At 40.2% G+C, this 17,052-nt stretch overlaps 1 protein-coding gene across 2 annotated transcripts in view; it reads right to left on the bottom strand.

Moving 5' to 3' along the window:
* MAPKAP1 (mitogen-activated protein kinase associated protein 1) overlaps positions 1–17,052 on the bottom strand; it is a 98,710-nt gene that overhangs the window by 40,584 nt on the left and 41,074 nt on the right. For both annotated transcript variants that reach the window (XM_010566475.1, XM_010566474.1), the window contains exons 6-7: positions 16,006–16,182; positions 7,448–7,557 (exon numbers count right to left, since the gene is read on the bottom strand). In XM_010566475.1, coding sequence (XP_010564777.1) covers positions 7,448–7,557; positions 16,006–16,182 — 287 coding nt within the window. The remainder of the gene's footprint in view (positions 1–7,447; positions 7,558–16,005; positions 16,183–17,052) is intronic.

Below are 17,052 nucleotides of genomic sequence, written 5' to 3'. Positions count from 1 at the left end.
CAACAGCGACCCTGGGCCCTCGCTCTAGATACCGGATTTGCTGAGGACCCCACAGAAATATATTTGCCTTCACAACTGAAGACGACCTGCTCCACGGAGGGAGCAAATCTGCACATTATAATCGGCTCCCGTCCTGCCTCTTCACTGCCAGCCTGCCCTGCCTGTAGCCACCGCTGCGCTCCCGCGCTGCCAGCCCGACCCGCATTCCTCCTCCCTTTCTCCGGCCACGGGGACACGGAGACGTCGTGCCCCTTCCCGGCACTTTGGGAACGCCAGCTCTCCTTAGCATCTGCAGGAGGCAGGAACAAGACAAATCGAATACAGCACCACAGCATCAATGCCAAGTATTTAGAAGCATAACTGCCGACATACTCCAGAAATAGAAAAATCGTGGGACAGGTTTAAACGAAAACCTTCAGCGTTACGGCATCTGCACGATTTCCCTGGGGCCTGGCGGGGTGCTTGACAATAAGTGGTTTTTCACAGAAATAGTATCTTTGTATTGCAGTTTTTGCTTATCTCCCGTCTAAGTTTTGAATAAAATGTGTTTATAAACAGTTTCAGAAGCATGTTTAAGACATGAAATCTGACATTAAAAGTGGTGCTTAGACTGATATGTTAGAAAGTGAATTTTCAAACAAAACTCAGATCTTTTTTCCCTAGTTGCTTTCTGAATGGAAGATGAGCCTCATGCTTGCAGCAGCACTCTTTATTTTGAGCTTCTGTTCCTGAAGTTCTGAAGGATAACTTAACAGCTCTGTGTGAACAAATCTGAAATACAGGAATAATAAACCACTACAGAACCCAGTTTTGTAATAAGTTGTGCTGCTTGCCACAGCTCCGAGTTACTGGGTGATGGAATGGATTATTTTAACTGGCCTTTGCAGCTATAATTCCTCTGGTTCTGTTGTAGAGACTAAAATACGATATGGAGGCTTTTATTTTTATGTCCTATCCCTGTTTCTTGAATTTTTCTCTTTCCTTATTCAACTTCCTGTGGCAGTGAGATAATACACTTATCCAGACTAGTAAGATTATTTTAGACTATTTTCGGTCACTTTGCACATTTTAAAGAATGCAAAAAGCACTAGTTGACAGCTGTTAGGGACTTGAATGTTATTGTAAAGCAGCTGTTTTCATTTATAGAAAAAGTATTAGTCTTTCTCCAAACTGAACAGAATACTAAGTTAATAACTCTCACCCTAACCTACGGAAAATACAGGTCATGTCTGTGAAATGTTGGCAGAAGGTATTGTTTATAACAATTAAACTCGTATAGCATTTTGTTCTTAAAAGGATTGAGCATTTCTGGTTCAGGGATGTTTGCAGTTTGAAGCAGCTATTAAATAATAATCAGTAGCATGTTCACCCTGCAAAGAATTTCTACTTAAAATCAGACAAGATTAATCAGACAAGGCTTCTCTCTTCACAAGAAATTTCAAATGAAGAGGCGCTGACATGGACCAGAAACAGGCAGGATTATTCTAACATTTCAGCATTTTACATTGTTTAGTTTTGTCTCTCATTTCCTCCTAGGAACATTCAGTTTTTATATACTGACATCAATGCTTAATTTGTTTGAAAACAAAGCCTCTGTACACATTCTCTCTGCATTCTTGTTTACCTTACATTAGTATTTATAGTCCATTCAGTCAAGCTCTGGAGGAGAAGGCAACTGGCATCCCAGAGAATATATTTGTTGAAGAGCAAAAGGAATGAGACAGCTCAAAGGCAAGGAAGACAACTTTCAAGTGTACATATAGTTCCTGCACATATTTAATTTGAGAATCACCATGGCATCAAGATACACAAAGTATCAAGAATGAAGTCATCATCTTTCTTATGTTCTTAAAATTGTAAGCCACGCAAACATATTTTATAGAAAATATTGAATGCAGGCTTTAGTGCAGATATAAAAAGCCTGATAAGATCTACTTGCCTACTGCACATAGTGGGATGCTGTCAGACCCAGTCTTAGCTGTGCTGTGGTATCTGAACATAAGGGTCTCTGCATTTCATCTTGGAAAAACTGCTTTCCTTGGTCCAACTGAGTGCCTTCCTAAAAAGTAGCATTTAAAATGTACATCTACCATAACCTAAATTCCTAGGCTAACTGGGTAACACGTAAGTATTGGTAAAAGTAAGACCAGCAGAAATAGACACCAGATTGATTGTGTAGGAAAATCATTTAGCAGTAAAGCAAATCAAGTTATATTGCTAATGGTATTTTACAGTTATGCAACATGATCTGTGCGACCTACAAAACTCTCTGCAAAGCATGAGGGTGGGATTTTAAAAGCATGCCTAATATCTACCTTTTTTAGAAGTTAATATTAAGACTCTTACTGATTTCTAGGGAGCAGAATTATACCAAGTACTAAACCACCCAAATCTCCCCTTCTAAAAAGGCTTTTCAAGACTCCATTATTGTATCTGTCCAAAATCCAGACAGCACCATATCTGACATTTTCACTGATAAATTCAGGAAGAACGAGAAGTTCTTATGCTCATGATTTCAAGTATGTGATTCCCTTTCTGTAGATCTGCCACACTGCAGACCAATTTTATATTTAAACTATCAGCTGCTGGAGTGCTCACAATGTTCAAAAACATTCTCAAAGAGATCTAGACATGGCAAGGTTATACAAAGCAGTCCTTAAACTATCTGTGGATATTGGGGTTCTCCACAGGACCTTTATCCCAGCATCTCAGCACTGCCCAGGCCAACGTGATGTGCACAGCAAGGTCTCTGCAGCACTGAAGGGAGCCGTCAGCTTTTCTGCCCCCACTGCTGCAGCCCGCTGTGGTTAGGGTAACTCCCCATCCATAGCCTCTTTCTCTCCCATTGTGGCTATTTTGAGAAAACTCTCTTGCGTGAGAGGCATCACCGAACCTTCCTCAAGGTGGTCCATCACTGGATTAGACCAGCCTCCTCTGGGAGCTCATTCCACAACCAAGAGTGTTTCATTTCCAGCTCTCACGTAAAATATGCATGGGCAATACATGCTGCTGAGCACGCAACAGGTTAAACAAATTGATGATAAAGTATTCTACTTAGTTATTTTTCATTACCATAAGAAAACATCAATTACATTTTCTATTTTATGAGTGTACACAAGGGAATCCATTACAATAACAGAGAGGTTGTATGACTGTTTTTGCTGTTTCTTTCCTAAGCAAAAAGAACAGTTAGTTTTTAAAGACAATGAAACCAGCCCAGAGAAAAGGCAGGCACACCAGCATATCTGCATAGACAGTTCCTATCCTGATTTATCCAGCCTGACTCCAACTAATTAAACATCTGCCTCAACAATTTCCTCTGCAGATTTATCTTCTCCAGTATGTAGCACTGACTGGATGTTACAGGCTTTTCCCTAACTTGCAGCCATTGCCACATACTTCTTCCAGTTGGTTATTTGGGCACATGGCAAGAGATGATACAGTATTCCCATTAACCCCCTGCTGCTGCCTGTTGTGGGACAGGTCACCAGGCTCCCAAAGCACAGCTTCAGTACAATCATGTCCTCTGTGAAACGACTTAAGGGCTGCAGTTTTCTCAGCTATAACACATACAGGTTATTTTACCACCTGCATTTCCTGTTGATTGACTCAAAAATTATTATTTAAAAAAGGTCAGAGTTCATACATCTAAGGCAAAAGCCTTGGGACACTAAGAAAGGAAAACTGCAAGGAACGTGGAATAGTTTGAATAGTTTGCAATAATTTTATCTAACATAATATCTAAATAGAGCTAGGTGCAATCAGAATATTGCTTCCATTTTTTTCCTGCCACTTTCTATGAAACAAAGGTTATACCCCACTTCTATCTCCTTCTACTGACCGGTATCTTCCTGCAATAAATAATCTTTGGCTTGAAGTTAAATTACAGTCAAAAGTCTTTATTTGGCTTTCGTCTTTTCAACAAAAGGGATTTTGAAATAAACACATTGGCATTTTTTACAAATGTAGTTCACACTACAGCTATGCGAATGCCGGTGCACGTGCTGAAACAGAATGTGGGGAAACCTGGGCTCCGCGCGACTCTTCGTCAAAAGAAACTTTCTGTCATTAACAGCCTTGTGCTCCAGGAGGTAGGCAAGGGCTGGTAGCTGCAAGAATGGTAATGGCACTTTTAAACAAAAATCAAAAATAGAGAAGCTCAGAAGGTCATCACCTCACAGAGGTGACAGACGCGTATGGATTTTCAGGAACTTGCGACTCAATAGCTTGTTGAAAAACCTACTTGTAAGCTGCAGACTACTGGCTGAATAAACCAGAGAAAGCTAGTCTAGTGTTTTAGCCGTGGTCATGCTGGAACATCTCCTTCCTGACTACACAACAAAAATTCTTCAATTTCTTCCTCACCCAAAAAAGCCAACCAAGATTTGCATTTTCCTACAAACACAGGACCAATTTGAAAAAATGTCATGTAAGTCAGTGGTGAAAATAGGTCAGAAAGCAATTTCTTATACAAGTACTTGGAAAGAGCATAAGCCGTAAACATAATGAACTTGTTTGTCCTGTGAAGACTGGTCTGGAGGCATACTGAAAATGTGCAGAAAAGTTCATAGGCATTTCAGTTTCATTAAACTATTACAAAAGCTTTAAATAAACATGTTAAGTCTATTTTTGGTTAGTACTTTTTAAAAATCAGAACAATCAACTTAAAAGGAAGCATTGCTGAATGAGAAGAAATGCTTTTCTTAAATTATGTCTTATCTTTTATTCAGAACTTTGACATCCTAATCCACTGCTTAATAATGACTTGAAGTACAATGGCACAGGACCGCACTGTGCTAATAGTCTGATCTTAAATTCCATTTATCTGTGCATCTCCCGGTGAAAGTAAGGGGCATATCCACTCCAAATATGAAGAATCTGGTGGTAGATGAAGAATGATGACAAAATCCTTTCCTGCCCCGGCTCCAGTCTATCCATGCCTCCTGCAATGGCATCCTGAGCCTGTCCTTTAGCCCAGGCAGCGTTTCCACCCGGCTCTGCTGATGGCAGCAGAAGGGACTGTGAAAGGCTTGTTTTGGATGCAGAGGGCAGCGCAAGCAAGAGGATCCCTCTGTGCAGACAGCTGCAATTTCTGCTGTTTTAAAGATGACAGGCAAGACCCTCCAAAACTCCACTACCTAGCCCCCCAAAGTGTGCTGACTGATGAATCACGGTTTTGGATAAGGGAAGTAACTGGGAATAAGGGAAGTTTTGAATAAGGGAAGATAATTTTCATTAAAAAAGTTTAATTTGTGGTTTACCAATTTAAGACATAAATACCTAATCTGAGAAGTCTCCTCACCCATGTGACACTATTACATGACAATTTCAATAATGCATTATGACTGCTCACCAACATTTAAAAAATAAAACAAAAAAAAGTATTTCATTTATGAAATTCAGTAAAATGGGAATTCAAGCAGAAACCTTTCCCTAGAGGGATCACTCTTCTCGCAGTGACTCCAATTCATGAAGCTTACAACTGCAGGTCCTAATTCTGGACATATCTGTACACAACTGAAATCTGCAAGCAACACCAACTATTTCAAGAAATCCAATTACATGTTCAAAAGTAAACATACTTATAAGTAACCAAAAGGTTTTTAGTCGTGACTTCTACTGCGATTATATCCACAGCAGGGATGATGGTCATATCTCAAAAGAGGTGAGATGTCACATGGATAATTTATAAAAAGTAAATTGAAATGGTTTATTATACAATTGGAAAAACCCCAAATAATACATGCTTATATACCGTTACTACAAAGGTTTCTGAGCAGAAGTGACAAGACAGTAGAAATGAATGTATTGGCTGAAGGAATAAAAGACAGGTCCATTCCATTCCTAAACTACTAAGCAAAATTAACAAAATAAAAGCAAAACCAAATTTCAAATGGACCAAGAGTGAAACATCTGCTACTTGAAGGAGGAAGGTAGTTTAAAGACTGAGCTAAGTGAATCCTTTAGCCACCTCCCTTCAGGGAAGAGAAATCTGACCCCAGGAAATAAATAAAAGTCACCCAAAAAGTGAACAAAAGAGGTGTTTGAAAAAAACAGAACACCATTCATCGCAGCTAACGACTTGTTCATTATGAGTGATGATGGATAAAGACTTCTCACGCTGAGATGAAATCAAGATTTATATGCATTGTTTCCTCTCCCAACTTGTGGGAAGATCATCATCATTTAATTCTATCTCTGCGGCCAGTGATGGGCATCCAGAGAGCTGGTTATCAAACGGCGCAGTCAGCTGGCAAAAGCCGAAACGTGCAGTTGGCACATCTGGACCGAGCCGCCACAGCCGAGGGTGAACAATGACTCCTGGCCAGCGGCCAAATTGCTGCAGACGCTGGCGGGTCTCATCTACAACCACCCCTACCAGCATCTCTCTCCCCCCCCCCCCCCCCCCCCTTTTTTTTTTTTTTTTTTTTTTTTTTTACGAGAATCAGATTTTCATTGCTTCATTCAATTGCTCTCCTCTGCCATTTTTTACAGCTCTTATCGTTCCCTTGGAATATGGCCTTGAGACAGCTCATCCGTGTCCTTCACTGTGTTATCTCTTCTAACTTTTATTAAAACTTCAGCTCTCATCTGAAGATAGCTAATTAAATCCATGACAGATTATACACTCGTTTAAAAACTGCACTGAACTACTTTTTCTAAAGAGAACAGGGTTTATTTTCTTTTCCCATAGTTAAAACTAAGGGTATATAAGGAGGTTTCATTCATTTACAAAGACAAGATCCTTATCTTTACCTAGTATATAGATAGGTTTATATTAAAGTTCCTTTGTTGCGTGACAAGACTCGGTGCAATTTCTCACAGTAATTATTTCCTTGTTGCTGGAAAGATCTCTCAGCCTTATACTTTTGAAATATATATACTAACGTATATGTGAATGCACATTTACACCCTGGAAAAGCATTACTCTAAAATATAAATGCAAGTACTATAAATTTCCTTTTTTTAAGCATTGATATGTCTTAACTATAAAAGTACTATTTTGACAACTTTGCAGAAAGTAAATTTTTCTTTTTCACTACAAGTAACGATGAATCCTTTAAATTATTTAAAATCATACTAAGCATCATTTTCTTGCATAAATTAAAAGTGTACAAATTCTAGCAAGGACTGGTCTTACTGTACTTCCACCCATCATCTCAAATTACCACTAGCTGGACTTGAATGCAAATGGCTTTGTTATCATAAATAAATATTTGCAGTTATGGATATACTGCTCTGCAGCAAACATTATGCAGCTCCTCCACTGTCTGCTTTTTGCCAGTATCTACAACACAAACCTGTGCACAGAATTGCTTTTGAGTGGTGCTGAAAATCACAATACCCACTGAAAAAAAATTGAGCATCTTTCACAAGTTAAAAAGAGATACAAAATATGCTCATGGAAAAACACCCTACCCTTCAGAAAATACGATAAATAACCCACCTGAGCCTCTCTGTGATCCCTTCCTTCTCTTTAAGGCCTTTTGTAAGATATCCTTCATGGTGACCTTCATACTGTCCACCTGAATAAGTGAGAATCCATGAGCAGCATTTCTGCAAGACAGATGCACATGCATTTTTACAAAATAATCATCATCAGGCAGCTCACTGCAATTTTCCTTAGTTTCAAGCAAAGGACTTGTTAGGCACAACAATTAACAAAGTTGTGCTGTAAAAGTAAGTTAAAAGGAGAAACTGAGCAAACTCCCTTAGGCAGAGACAAAAATGGATTGAGATTCAAGGTGTGTAAGGATTTTCCTAATTTATCTTTATTTTTGATCAATTTGTGTTCATCATTAAAAAAGAAAAATGAGCAAATGTACCTGTGGAGCTCCTCAGCTACTCATTATTAAGTATCTGCTAGGCGTTTCACAGTGCATACAAGAGAAACAGTTTGCAATGTCATTTTCATACGTGTCCCGATGGCAGATGTAACAAATCATTAAGGAGAAGTGGAAGAACAACACTCAGAAATAACAGCAGCTTTTCAGCACTGTTCATGTATAGCATTATTTCAAACGTAAGTAACGTGCTTTCTTTGGACACGTTTTTGTGACCATCATGGCACAAGATCTCCCAGAAAGGTTTCCGACAGCGGGGTACGTGTCCTGGCCATTGCCTGCTGGAGAGCCCACATTTGGGGAAACACCGCAAACAGCAGGGGGTGGTTACGGAAGGTACCGCCAGGCAAATACTGAAAGTGGCATCACTGGGGAAGCAGAGGAGATGACAGTATAACAGAAGAGATACTGGATTAATATATCAGCAAATTTTGCCCCTTAGACCTTGCAGTCAATCTCTGCTCATGTCAGTAGATGTCACTGCAGACAGTTGGCACAGAAATTTGAGAGCTGCTAGGCACCCACAGGGAGAGATTTGCACTGCATGGAAAAAAACTGTTTTGCAACGCTATTTAGACAGGAGGAGGAGCTTTGTATCTGGCAACTAGGAATTTTAATCAGGGAGTAGAGCTCTATATGAATATCACAGCTGGAATATTTTTGAAAGCAACTGGCAGTGAAAAGCAATCCAAGCAACACAATTACATCATTAAAAACAAGACCATATTACACATCACTTTAAGACACAAACGCTGGGAATACAAGTTTGAGTTCAGATCACTACAGACGTGGCATCCCCAGCCCAGATGACTAAATGACATCTCCAAGCCCTCACCACACAGTAACACCTCCTCCCGGCCACTGGCTGCAGCGCAGACCCAGGGGGCCAGCGAACTCCCTGCCTGGGCACGCACTGGCCACCGGCTTGCGGTCCTGCAGCTCGCTCGCGCTCTTCTCGTGCCTGTCGGAATGGCAAGCACACGCTGTCCCCTTTTACCCTGCTCACAGCACAGAGCTACCTTATTTACCCCCAGTTAAGCTTTTCAGCTCAACATCATCTGCCAAGAGTGGCTGGAACAGGCTGAAGAGACAGTCAAGAAATCCACAACGGGTGGTCAGTTTTGCATTACAAAAAATAAAAACTCCTGCCACACTGTGAGTAAGGTATCAGATGGGTCTGTTTTCAGAGCATCCCCCAGCTCCTCGGGCAGCTCGCCCCACGGCAGACAGTCCCACAAGTCACCGGAATAAAACGGCGTTTCCTCCTCGTCAGTTGCGAGTTAGTCTCATCTGAATTTCATTCTCAATTCCCTTTGTTCCTGGCAAAATGAAACTGCCTAAAAGCCCCAAATTTATGTTCTCTAGACCATTTATTATTTATAACTCTATCTTACTCGTCTTCAAATATTCCCAACCTTTTCATGCATCCACTTTTTCCCTCTTTATTTCTGCCATGTGTTTAATACAGAAGGAGCAGAACTGAGCCCACTACTCCACATGAGGGAGTACCATCCATGTCTGCAGTGGTGAGATTGCCATCCTCGGTACAGCCCAAGGATTCAGGGGGTTTGACTAATGCCATACAGCAATCAGAGACCTTCCTAAACTCTTTACTGATGAGCAAACCTTCCCTTAAGCTGCTACGGAGCCCTGCAACATGCACGAGCACCGCACAGTATCTTGCCTTTGCTCAGCAGCTTCCCGGTCGTCCACCTTCCTTCCTGAAGTCATTACAGCTCTAGTCTGAACTGACCTGCTGAGCTAAATTCAGTAGTTTTTTTAAAGTGAAAAACCTCTTCTACAATTATACTATAATTACAAAAAGGAAACTACCTTTGTGCTTTTATTTAAATGACACAATGTTTGTCAATGAAGCGCTAAAGAAAAGCCTTGCACACTGGACCCAACCATCAGAACACCGATTCAAAAGACATCTGGCGCCTTCAGGTAATTCATATAATGCTCTGCAATATGGAAAGAAGGTTTCCAGAGAACTGCAACCAAAATACAGGAAAATAAATTAAAATACTGCAGAAAAAACCCCAACAGCAAAGGTGAGGAAAGTCTTCCAAAACCTTCTATGGCCAACAGGACTGCAGTCACAATTTTTTTTTTTTTTTTCCTTTCCCCTTCAGTACAAAATGTTTTTCAAATGTGTTTTCCCACAAACAAAGCCAGGCTGCATCCTGGATCAGCCCTGCTTCCCGCTGGGCGTGAAGCAACCGACAGCAACCGACCATGGCTGACCCAGCTCGGGGCTGCTCATACCAACACGTATCTGGAACCTCCTGAAAATAGAAGATTGTCTTTTGATTCCTGACACTTCAGCTGCTAAAGAGCACATGCTGCTGTTGATCCTGCGCGCATTTCAGGCCATCCCGACTTGGTCGATTCTTCCTATTGAGCAGCTGGCCTGAGAACTGTCAGACTAATTTTCCTGACACTCTATTACTAACTCATGCCTGAGCCATGGCCATTCTTTGCCTCAGAAGCTGGATCTCATCCCAGAACAATCTTTAAAAGTTTATTTTACTGATCAAAGCAAAATAAGAAAAAGCTCTGTGTTTTACTATATTTAGTGTGCTATCCAGTACGCGAGACTTTGGCAAGAGCAGTGAAATGTAAAGCACACCCCGCATTTGTAAACTTTTGGATATTTGCTCTGGAACAGAGCCAGAGGGTCTGAAACGTCCGTCCCAGTTCAGACGCGTGATTCTCCCCTTCCTTTGCTCCGGCTCACTAAGCGTGCAGCGCTGTTTTTCTCTAACAATACAGCGCAGAACCTCAGTAACAACATTTTAGCACTCAGCAAACCCACAAATCTGCGCCGAGAGCAGATTTAAGCCCAGACCAAAGAGATTCTGCCGTCATACTGGGGTCAGGCCAGTGTGTCAGAGCACATCTCCTGCGCCGCAGAGGAGGAGAAGCCCTGCACCATCCCCGGCGTGCTGGAGCGCTGTCAAACAGGCAGGGAGTCTTGGAGCCACCCTCCGCACTGGATCGCCTAAAACATCATCAATCTGCTGCAACCCGCCTTTATGTGAAAATAGCACAGTGAGGCTCTTCTGGAAGAAATACACACCCCAGCTCACCTTGCCAGCTTCCCGGTTATGCTCTGCATTGATAATGTGCACGGACTGTCCTCGCTCAACCTAATTCCAGCATATCCTTAATTACGATTATAAATTACACGTTTTAGCTTACTCTGCTAACGTGTGATACCTTTATTTTAAGTCAACACACTAGAAAACGGGACAGACAAGAAGATGCTATTCAATCAATTAAAACTGCTGCTTACAAATTGGAAGCCAAAGAAATTCCTTAGCTTGTATTTTCTGTCACTTTGCAAAAACATACCTGGGTGACAAGGTTAAATCAAGCAAAGGAAATCCCTGGCACTTATCATCCACAGGCATTACTGATAAATTGTGCAGTGGAGGAATAAAGGATTACCTTCTGTATTTTTTCATTACACTTTTCTTTTGTTACAGAATACATAAATCCATTGTGGCACAATGTAATATGTATCATCGTGCTACACCTGTGGACGTTTCATAACGGCTGCCATGTCTGTGCAGTCAGGAATGATAAGTGAACCACCCGTGAATGTTAATGATAGTGATCATTCTGCGGTAACTTGGCTTTCCATCTTCTTTTACAGCCTCAGTGCTGGAGCCAGGGTGGCAAGGTTCAGAAGAGGAAAAAGAAAACAACAGAAGAGGCAAGAGCTTCGGCAGGCTGACGCCGGGGTGTTGCCTGGGGGGGGAAGATGCTCAGAGGCAGTGTGGAAACGGGCAGCGTCCTCTCCATGGGCTCTGTTTGTGCAACAAAATAAAACCCCAACACTTAAAGGACAAAAGGCTTCTGTTCTGAATGAGAAAAAAACTTTTCCAAAGCCACCTTTCCAATCCGGAGCAATTTTTTAAAATTTATTTTCAATTTTTTTAACACTCAAGTGAAATTTATGGCACTTAAAGCTTGCTGCAAAAAATGGTTGGCATGGTTGAAAGTGTCTGCGAATGACCAAGAACAGTTTCCACCTGATCAGCACAAAGTCAAGTTAAGACTAAAAATCCCAGTTGACGCAATGTACTTAACTTAAGCTGGGTAATTTTTAAGACAAGTACACAGTGATATGAACCAGAATAACTATGCCAGCCACAATTTTTATTCTGAGCTCTAAATAATGTTGCTTTTGTTCATCTCAGGTTAGCCTTGCATAACTCTGTGCTCTTGAGTTTAATTGGCTATATTTTGACACTACTATAAGCTATCATTAGACACCCAACAAGTCAGCTTCCTGCTCTGACTCCTTTCTTGGGGTCCTACCCCTCCCTATTCACTATCCTGGGAGCCTACCTTCTGAACTTTGGCACCTACATTAACTCTCTTGAATTTGCATTTTATGAACATTCTAAAAGATACTGTAAATTACCTACACCCATGTAAAAACTGGTAACAGGCCTTTTGCGGAGTGCTTCTGTAATCTAAGTAAAAAACACATTTCAAAGCTTTGAATTGAATTTGTAAGTGTATTATGAAAGCCTGATATTTAAAAAATGTTTCAAACCTTAATCTATCAGGTATAGCAGAGGTGCTGCTTTGAAAAACACATATATAATAGTCAAAGCAATTTAAACATAATATCAAAACAGGAAAAAGGTGCTACAGAGCAGAGGAACTGTATGCCAAATTTAATCTGTGTGCCAACTGGCAGCTGAGCTACAACTCCTAGAAACACCATTAGATCGAGTATGTCAAGTTGCGATAATAAAATTTCCAAGGGAAAAAGCCCTAATGATAGTACAGCCTTACTTTAAGCTACCTTTGCTCAGAGTCTTTCAGGTATTACTTCATCATCTCAAGAAGTCTGCATTTACATGAATGCAGCGCTTTGTCTGACTCCTCCTGACAAATCATACTCGACATCAAAGAGGGCTGTTTGCGAATGCTGTGTTTGACATTGGACAAAGTACTGCTTTCCACAACAGACATTTTCCAAAAACATAACTCTCTAGACTAATGGGCAGTTAGAAGCCAGAATGACTGCCCTCCGTCTTCTCCTTGTGTAACTTTGCCAGAGTCCTTGGAACTTGCCAAATTCGGTCATGCCTGCTTAGCTTGCTCGACTGATTGTGCCAGAAAAGAAAATAAGACACAGATGTATTTGAGCTCTTTGAGATGCCAGTAAGAGAGACAGCTAATGGCTTCATTTCGACCCTCCCCTACCAGCTGGGCACAGGTGGGGGGATAATGAGGTCCCTCTCCCTAATCAAACTCAATTATTTACTACTCTATATAGTCACAAAGACATTCACATTCAGCTCAGAATATAAAATGCACTGTGGGCTACTTCCAACCACCGCCACTGGGTATTTATAACTAACTCAAGTGGCTAAGAGTTTGCCTTGGCAGGAGTTTAAGTGTATAAAGTTCTGCAAACTGTTTCTGCTCAAACATGTCCTGCTGAAACGGGGTCCCTGGCGAGGTTCCATAACTGTCAGCTCGGTAACTGCACAACATCTGAAAATATATCCAAGATGCAGGATGGGTGAAATCTGAAATAAAACACCATGCTTCATCATGAAGCTTCTCAGAGGCATCAACTTTTTTCAACAGTGATTCAATATTAATAAACATTACAAGTCACAAGCCTGACACAGCAGCAGCTGAAATACTTCAGCATGAAGAGGAAAAAAAGAGATGCAAAATATAAAAACACAATTACATGCACTAGTAGAATGACAGAGAAGGAAGAAGATGTAGAATTTACAACAAATCCCTACAAAAATAAAGACAGCACACACACTTAAAGTCACAGAAGTAACAATCTTTTGATCAAGTGATGATCAAGTATTGTCTATTTTAGGGGACACATTAAAAATTCTAATTTAACTCTATTTACAAATAACGACTTACACAGGAAGTACAAGCAATTTCGAATTAACATGTGCTCTCAGAAAAGCACTACTTCTTATGATGCAGTTCTCCTATTTCTAATCAGCAGGACCTCCCAAGTTAGAAGGAAGGTGCTCACATGAGCACAAATTATGTTAAAGCAAAAGATTTCACGTTTCTTTTGCAGGATTTGCAGCTGGACCTTAAATCCTGCTCAAGCACCAGTCAGAGAACTGCTGGCCAGGCCAGGATCCTGCTGAGATCTCTGGGCTCCACACAGGAACACTGGTTCCACCTCTTCCGACCTGACATCCAAAATCTGAGATCAGATTTGTTCATTGCATTTAAAATACCAATCCCTATTTATGTACTGAGTACAGGCAACAGGAGTTTAGGTAGGAGGCAGTTGAGAAAGAAATTTTTCCAGATGAGAAATCATCAACAATATAGAATCTTCTTAACTGGTCCACCTGCAATAAACGCTTGTGATCCTTTATGATTGCATGGAATTAGAATAGAATTTTCTATATGCCTGCTGGTATTTTTCTGGGGATACTGAAAATGCAGGATTATCTTGAAAATAAAACAACCATAGAATCATAAAATTTAAAAAAAAAATCAAATTCATGGCAATAGCATTGACTCTAGAGAAATGGATGCAGGTGAAAGAGATATTCCCTCTTTCAGATAAAACACGCAGCATTCTTCAGTCAGGTGGAAGGCAATAAATATTCTGCAGTTCCACAGGCAGAAAAGTCAGTTGCCTGGCTCAACTGCGTGACTGTAACCTGCATAAACCAAAAATGGACCTTGTAAAAGGACTGGCGAGACTGCTTCATTTCCTCCCTGTATCAGCTTCCACATGACTGCATCCAGTTCAGCACAGCTGAATATGTTTACCTTGAACAACTTATTTGTAAATACTGTGGACAGAATATTTTATTTTCCAGTGACCTAATGCAGTGGAATAAAGTGAATGGGCCTTTGGGAAACACACGTGGAATTTCTGAAAATTTCTTTCAGTAGGATGCTTTAGAACATCTCCAAGAAACACAGTACACAATAAAGAATATAAAAGTGTAATTAAAGAGGTTGGAATTTTCTTTTAAAAGTCTGATTATTCAAAACTGGAAGCAGCTGTATGGCTATGAAATTTAAGTAATCCTTTACAAATTAAGAAATGCCCAATAACCAAGAAAACCCTATTAGAATTTCCATTTCAAGAGATCCAAATATGAAATATTTTTCCCAAGAACTGACTTATGCTAATAGTATTTTGTTACAGTAATTAAGGCCTTCTGATGGTATAAAAGATTTTTCAGTCACAAGTAAAGAAAAAGAAAAGGGATCAAGCACAGTATATATCACTCAAACACTAATTCACTGACAATTATATAGCAAATTCTTCCTGACCTACAAACCTGAGAGCTTCACGTTTCAGTGGTGGATGGGGTCTTCCTCTTCAAAATTCTTCTGGACTTTAGATTGGCGTGTCCAGTCCTATTCTAACTGGCATGCTTATTTACTGTTCACTTCTCTACTCCATCACTGCATTGTTATTAATACACCCTGCAACTATTTGTATTTAAAATTATTTGCTTTTCAGTCCACTGACCAGTCTTAAAATGCAAGTTTACTACTTTGTCTGTCAGGCTTTGAAAGAAGATTTTGAAGTCTCTCATATGTGGAATACCCAAACACCATGAGTACACTTTTTCCCCCTGCTAAAATTCAATACATTTTCCCAAAATAATTAAAAGTCACTACCAAGATCAGTTCTTAATACCTGTTGAAAAGGGCTCAGGATATCCAACATGAATAACTTTATGATTTTAACTCTCTGAAGCTACTATATACATTATTTCATTTATTATTCAGAACATATTTTTCATGAATATGCAGCATGGCTGGAGAAAAATGAAGATTAGGAGCTCAGACTTTGTGTAAATTCCAAATATTTACTAGCAGGAGTGCAACAGTTCAATGTTCTCGACTGATCATATAAAGAAGGGCTTATTTTCTTCTCTGTAGTTTTAGACTTCCAACGATGGGCTCACCCAAGCTGCTGCCAGCAGCATTTACTTTCCTACCTGCCTTGTGACAAGCCCTGGAGCAGGGCATCATCTGCAGAGAACCACGAATACACACGCCCCCGAACTTCGCTAAATTCAGATGAAGAAAGCTAGAGAGGAAAAAAGATGCGGAGGTGGCACGGACACCCAGATGTTTCCCAGTGACTGAGAAAGTTCGCATCCATACTCACATGCGCACAAAGAGCGACTGTTTTGCTGCCAGGCCGGGAGAAGAGTACTTTTCAACCAGCGCCAGAGTGCTGAAGCCAAACTTGTGAATGGGCTCATTGGAATCCAAGGGTGGAAAATCTGTGTCAACCTCACCGTCATCCTCAGCAATATGGAGACAGTAGGCATTGACGTTGTCGCTGAAACAAAGACAAAACAAGTTTATTCAGGAGGGAAGCTAGACAACCAATTCAGTTCAGTCGATCAATACCAGTCACTAAATGCTGTAGAAAACAAATCAGCAGACACACCTATTACAGGATTAATATACTTAAAAGCCGCTGATGGCATACATATAAATATGTCCCAACAAAGTTCCAACTTATCTTGCTACCACAACCATGTGGTAATTCAAAAAAACCCCCAAAACCTCAGAGTAAAGCAGTGAGTCTTACTCAATCATTAACTGAACTGCAAGCAAAATACTGACAGTGATTAAAATACACTAAAGTCTATAAAAGTTCATGACTTCATAAAGCTGGAAGTAGTATTTCTCCATTTGTGAAAATTTATTTATTTTACAGATAAAGACCATTACATTTTAGAATTAAAGACAAACCAGCAGTGTCTGTCTGTCTTTCATAGATCAAGCAACTGTGAAAGTTTACTGAATGTAGGCTTGAAAAGCAGAGAATGCTCTCAGGCAGGTAAACAGTGTAATGAACTACAGGAAAAGTAAAAAGTCTGTTCAACACAGTAGCAATGATTAGTAGAAAAGCTACCTTTTCTAAATATTTAAGAAGTCCAGTCACTAAAAGCAGTTAAAAATTAGTACAGACAAACAAGCAGGACTAAGTGACACAGAAAGTTTCAAACAGATACAGTGTGAAGAAAATATGAGAGAAAAATTTAAGCCTCTTTCTTTCCACATATGAAAGCCCATAGGGAAATAGTTACCTATATATACCAAACAGGTATTAATCACATCTTCCTAATATTAAAATGCATTTCAAATGTTAGTATTGAAATTATTGACCTGAAAATAAGTATTCTTTCTTATTGTAAATCCA

This window comes from Haliaeetus leucocephalus, unplaced genomic scaffold, assembly GCF_000737465.1.
Source record: "Haliaeetus leucocephalus isolate CR32 unplaced genomic scaffold, Haliaeetus_leucocephalus-4.0 Scaffold212, whole genome shotgun sequence".
Taxonomy (NCBI): Eukaryota; Metazoa; Chordata; class Aves; order Accipitriformes; family Accipitridae; genus Haliaeetus; species Haliaeetus leucocephalus.
Note: the sequence above shows the minus strand (reverse complement) of the source record. Positions and strands in the feature narration are given on the sequence as shown.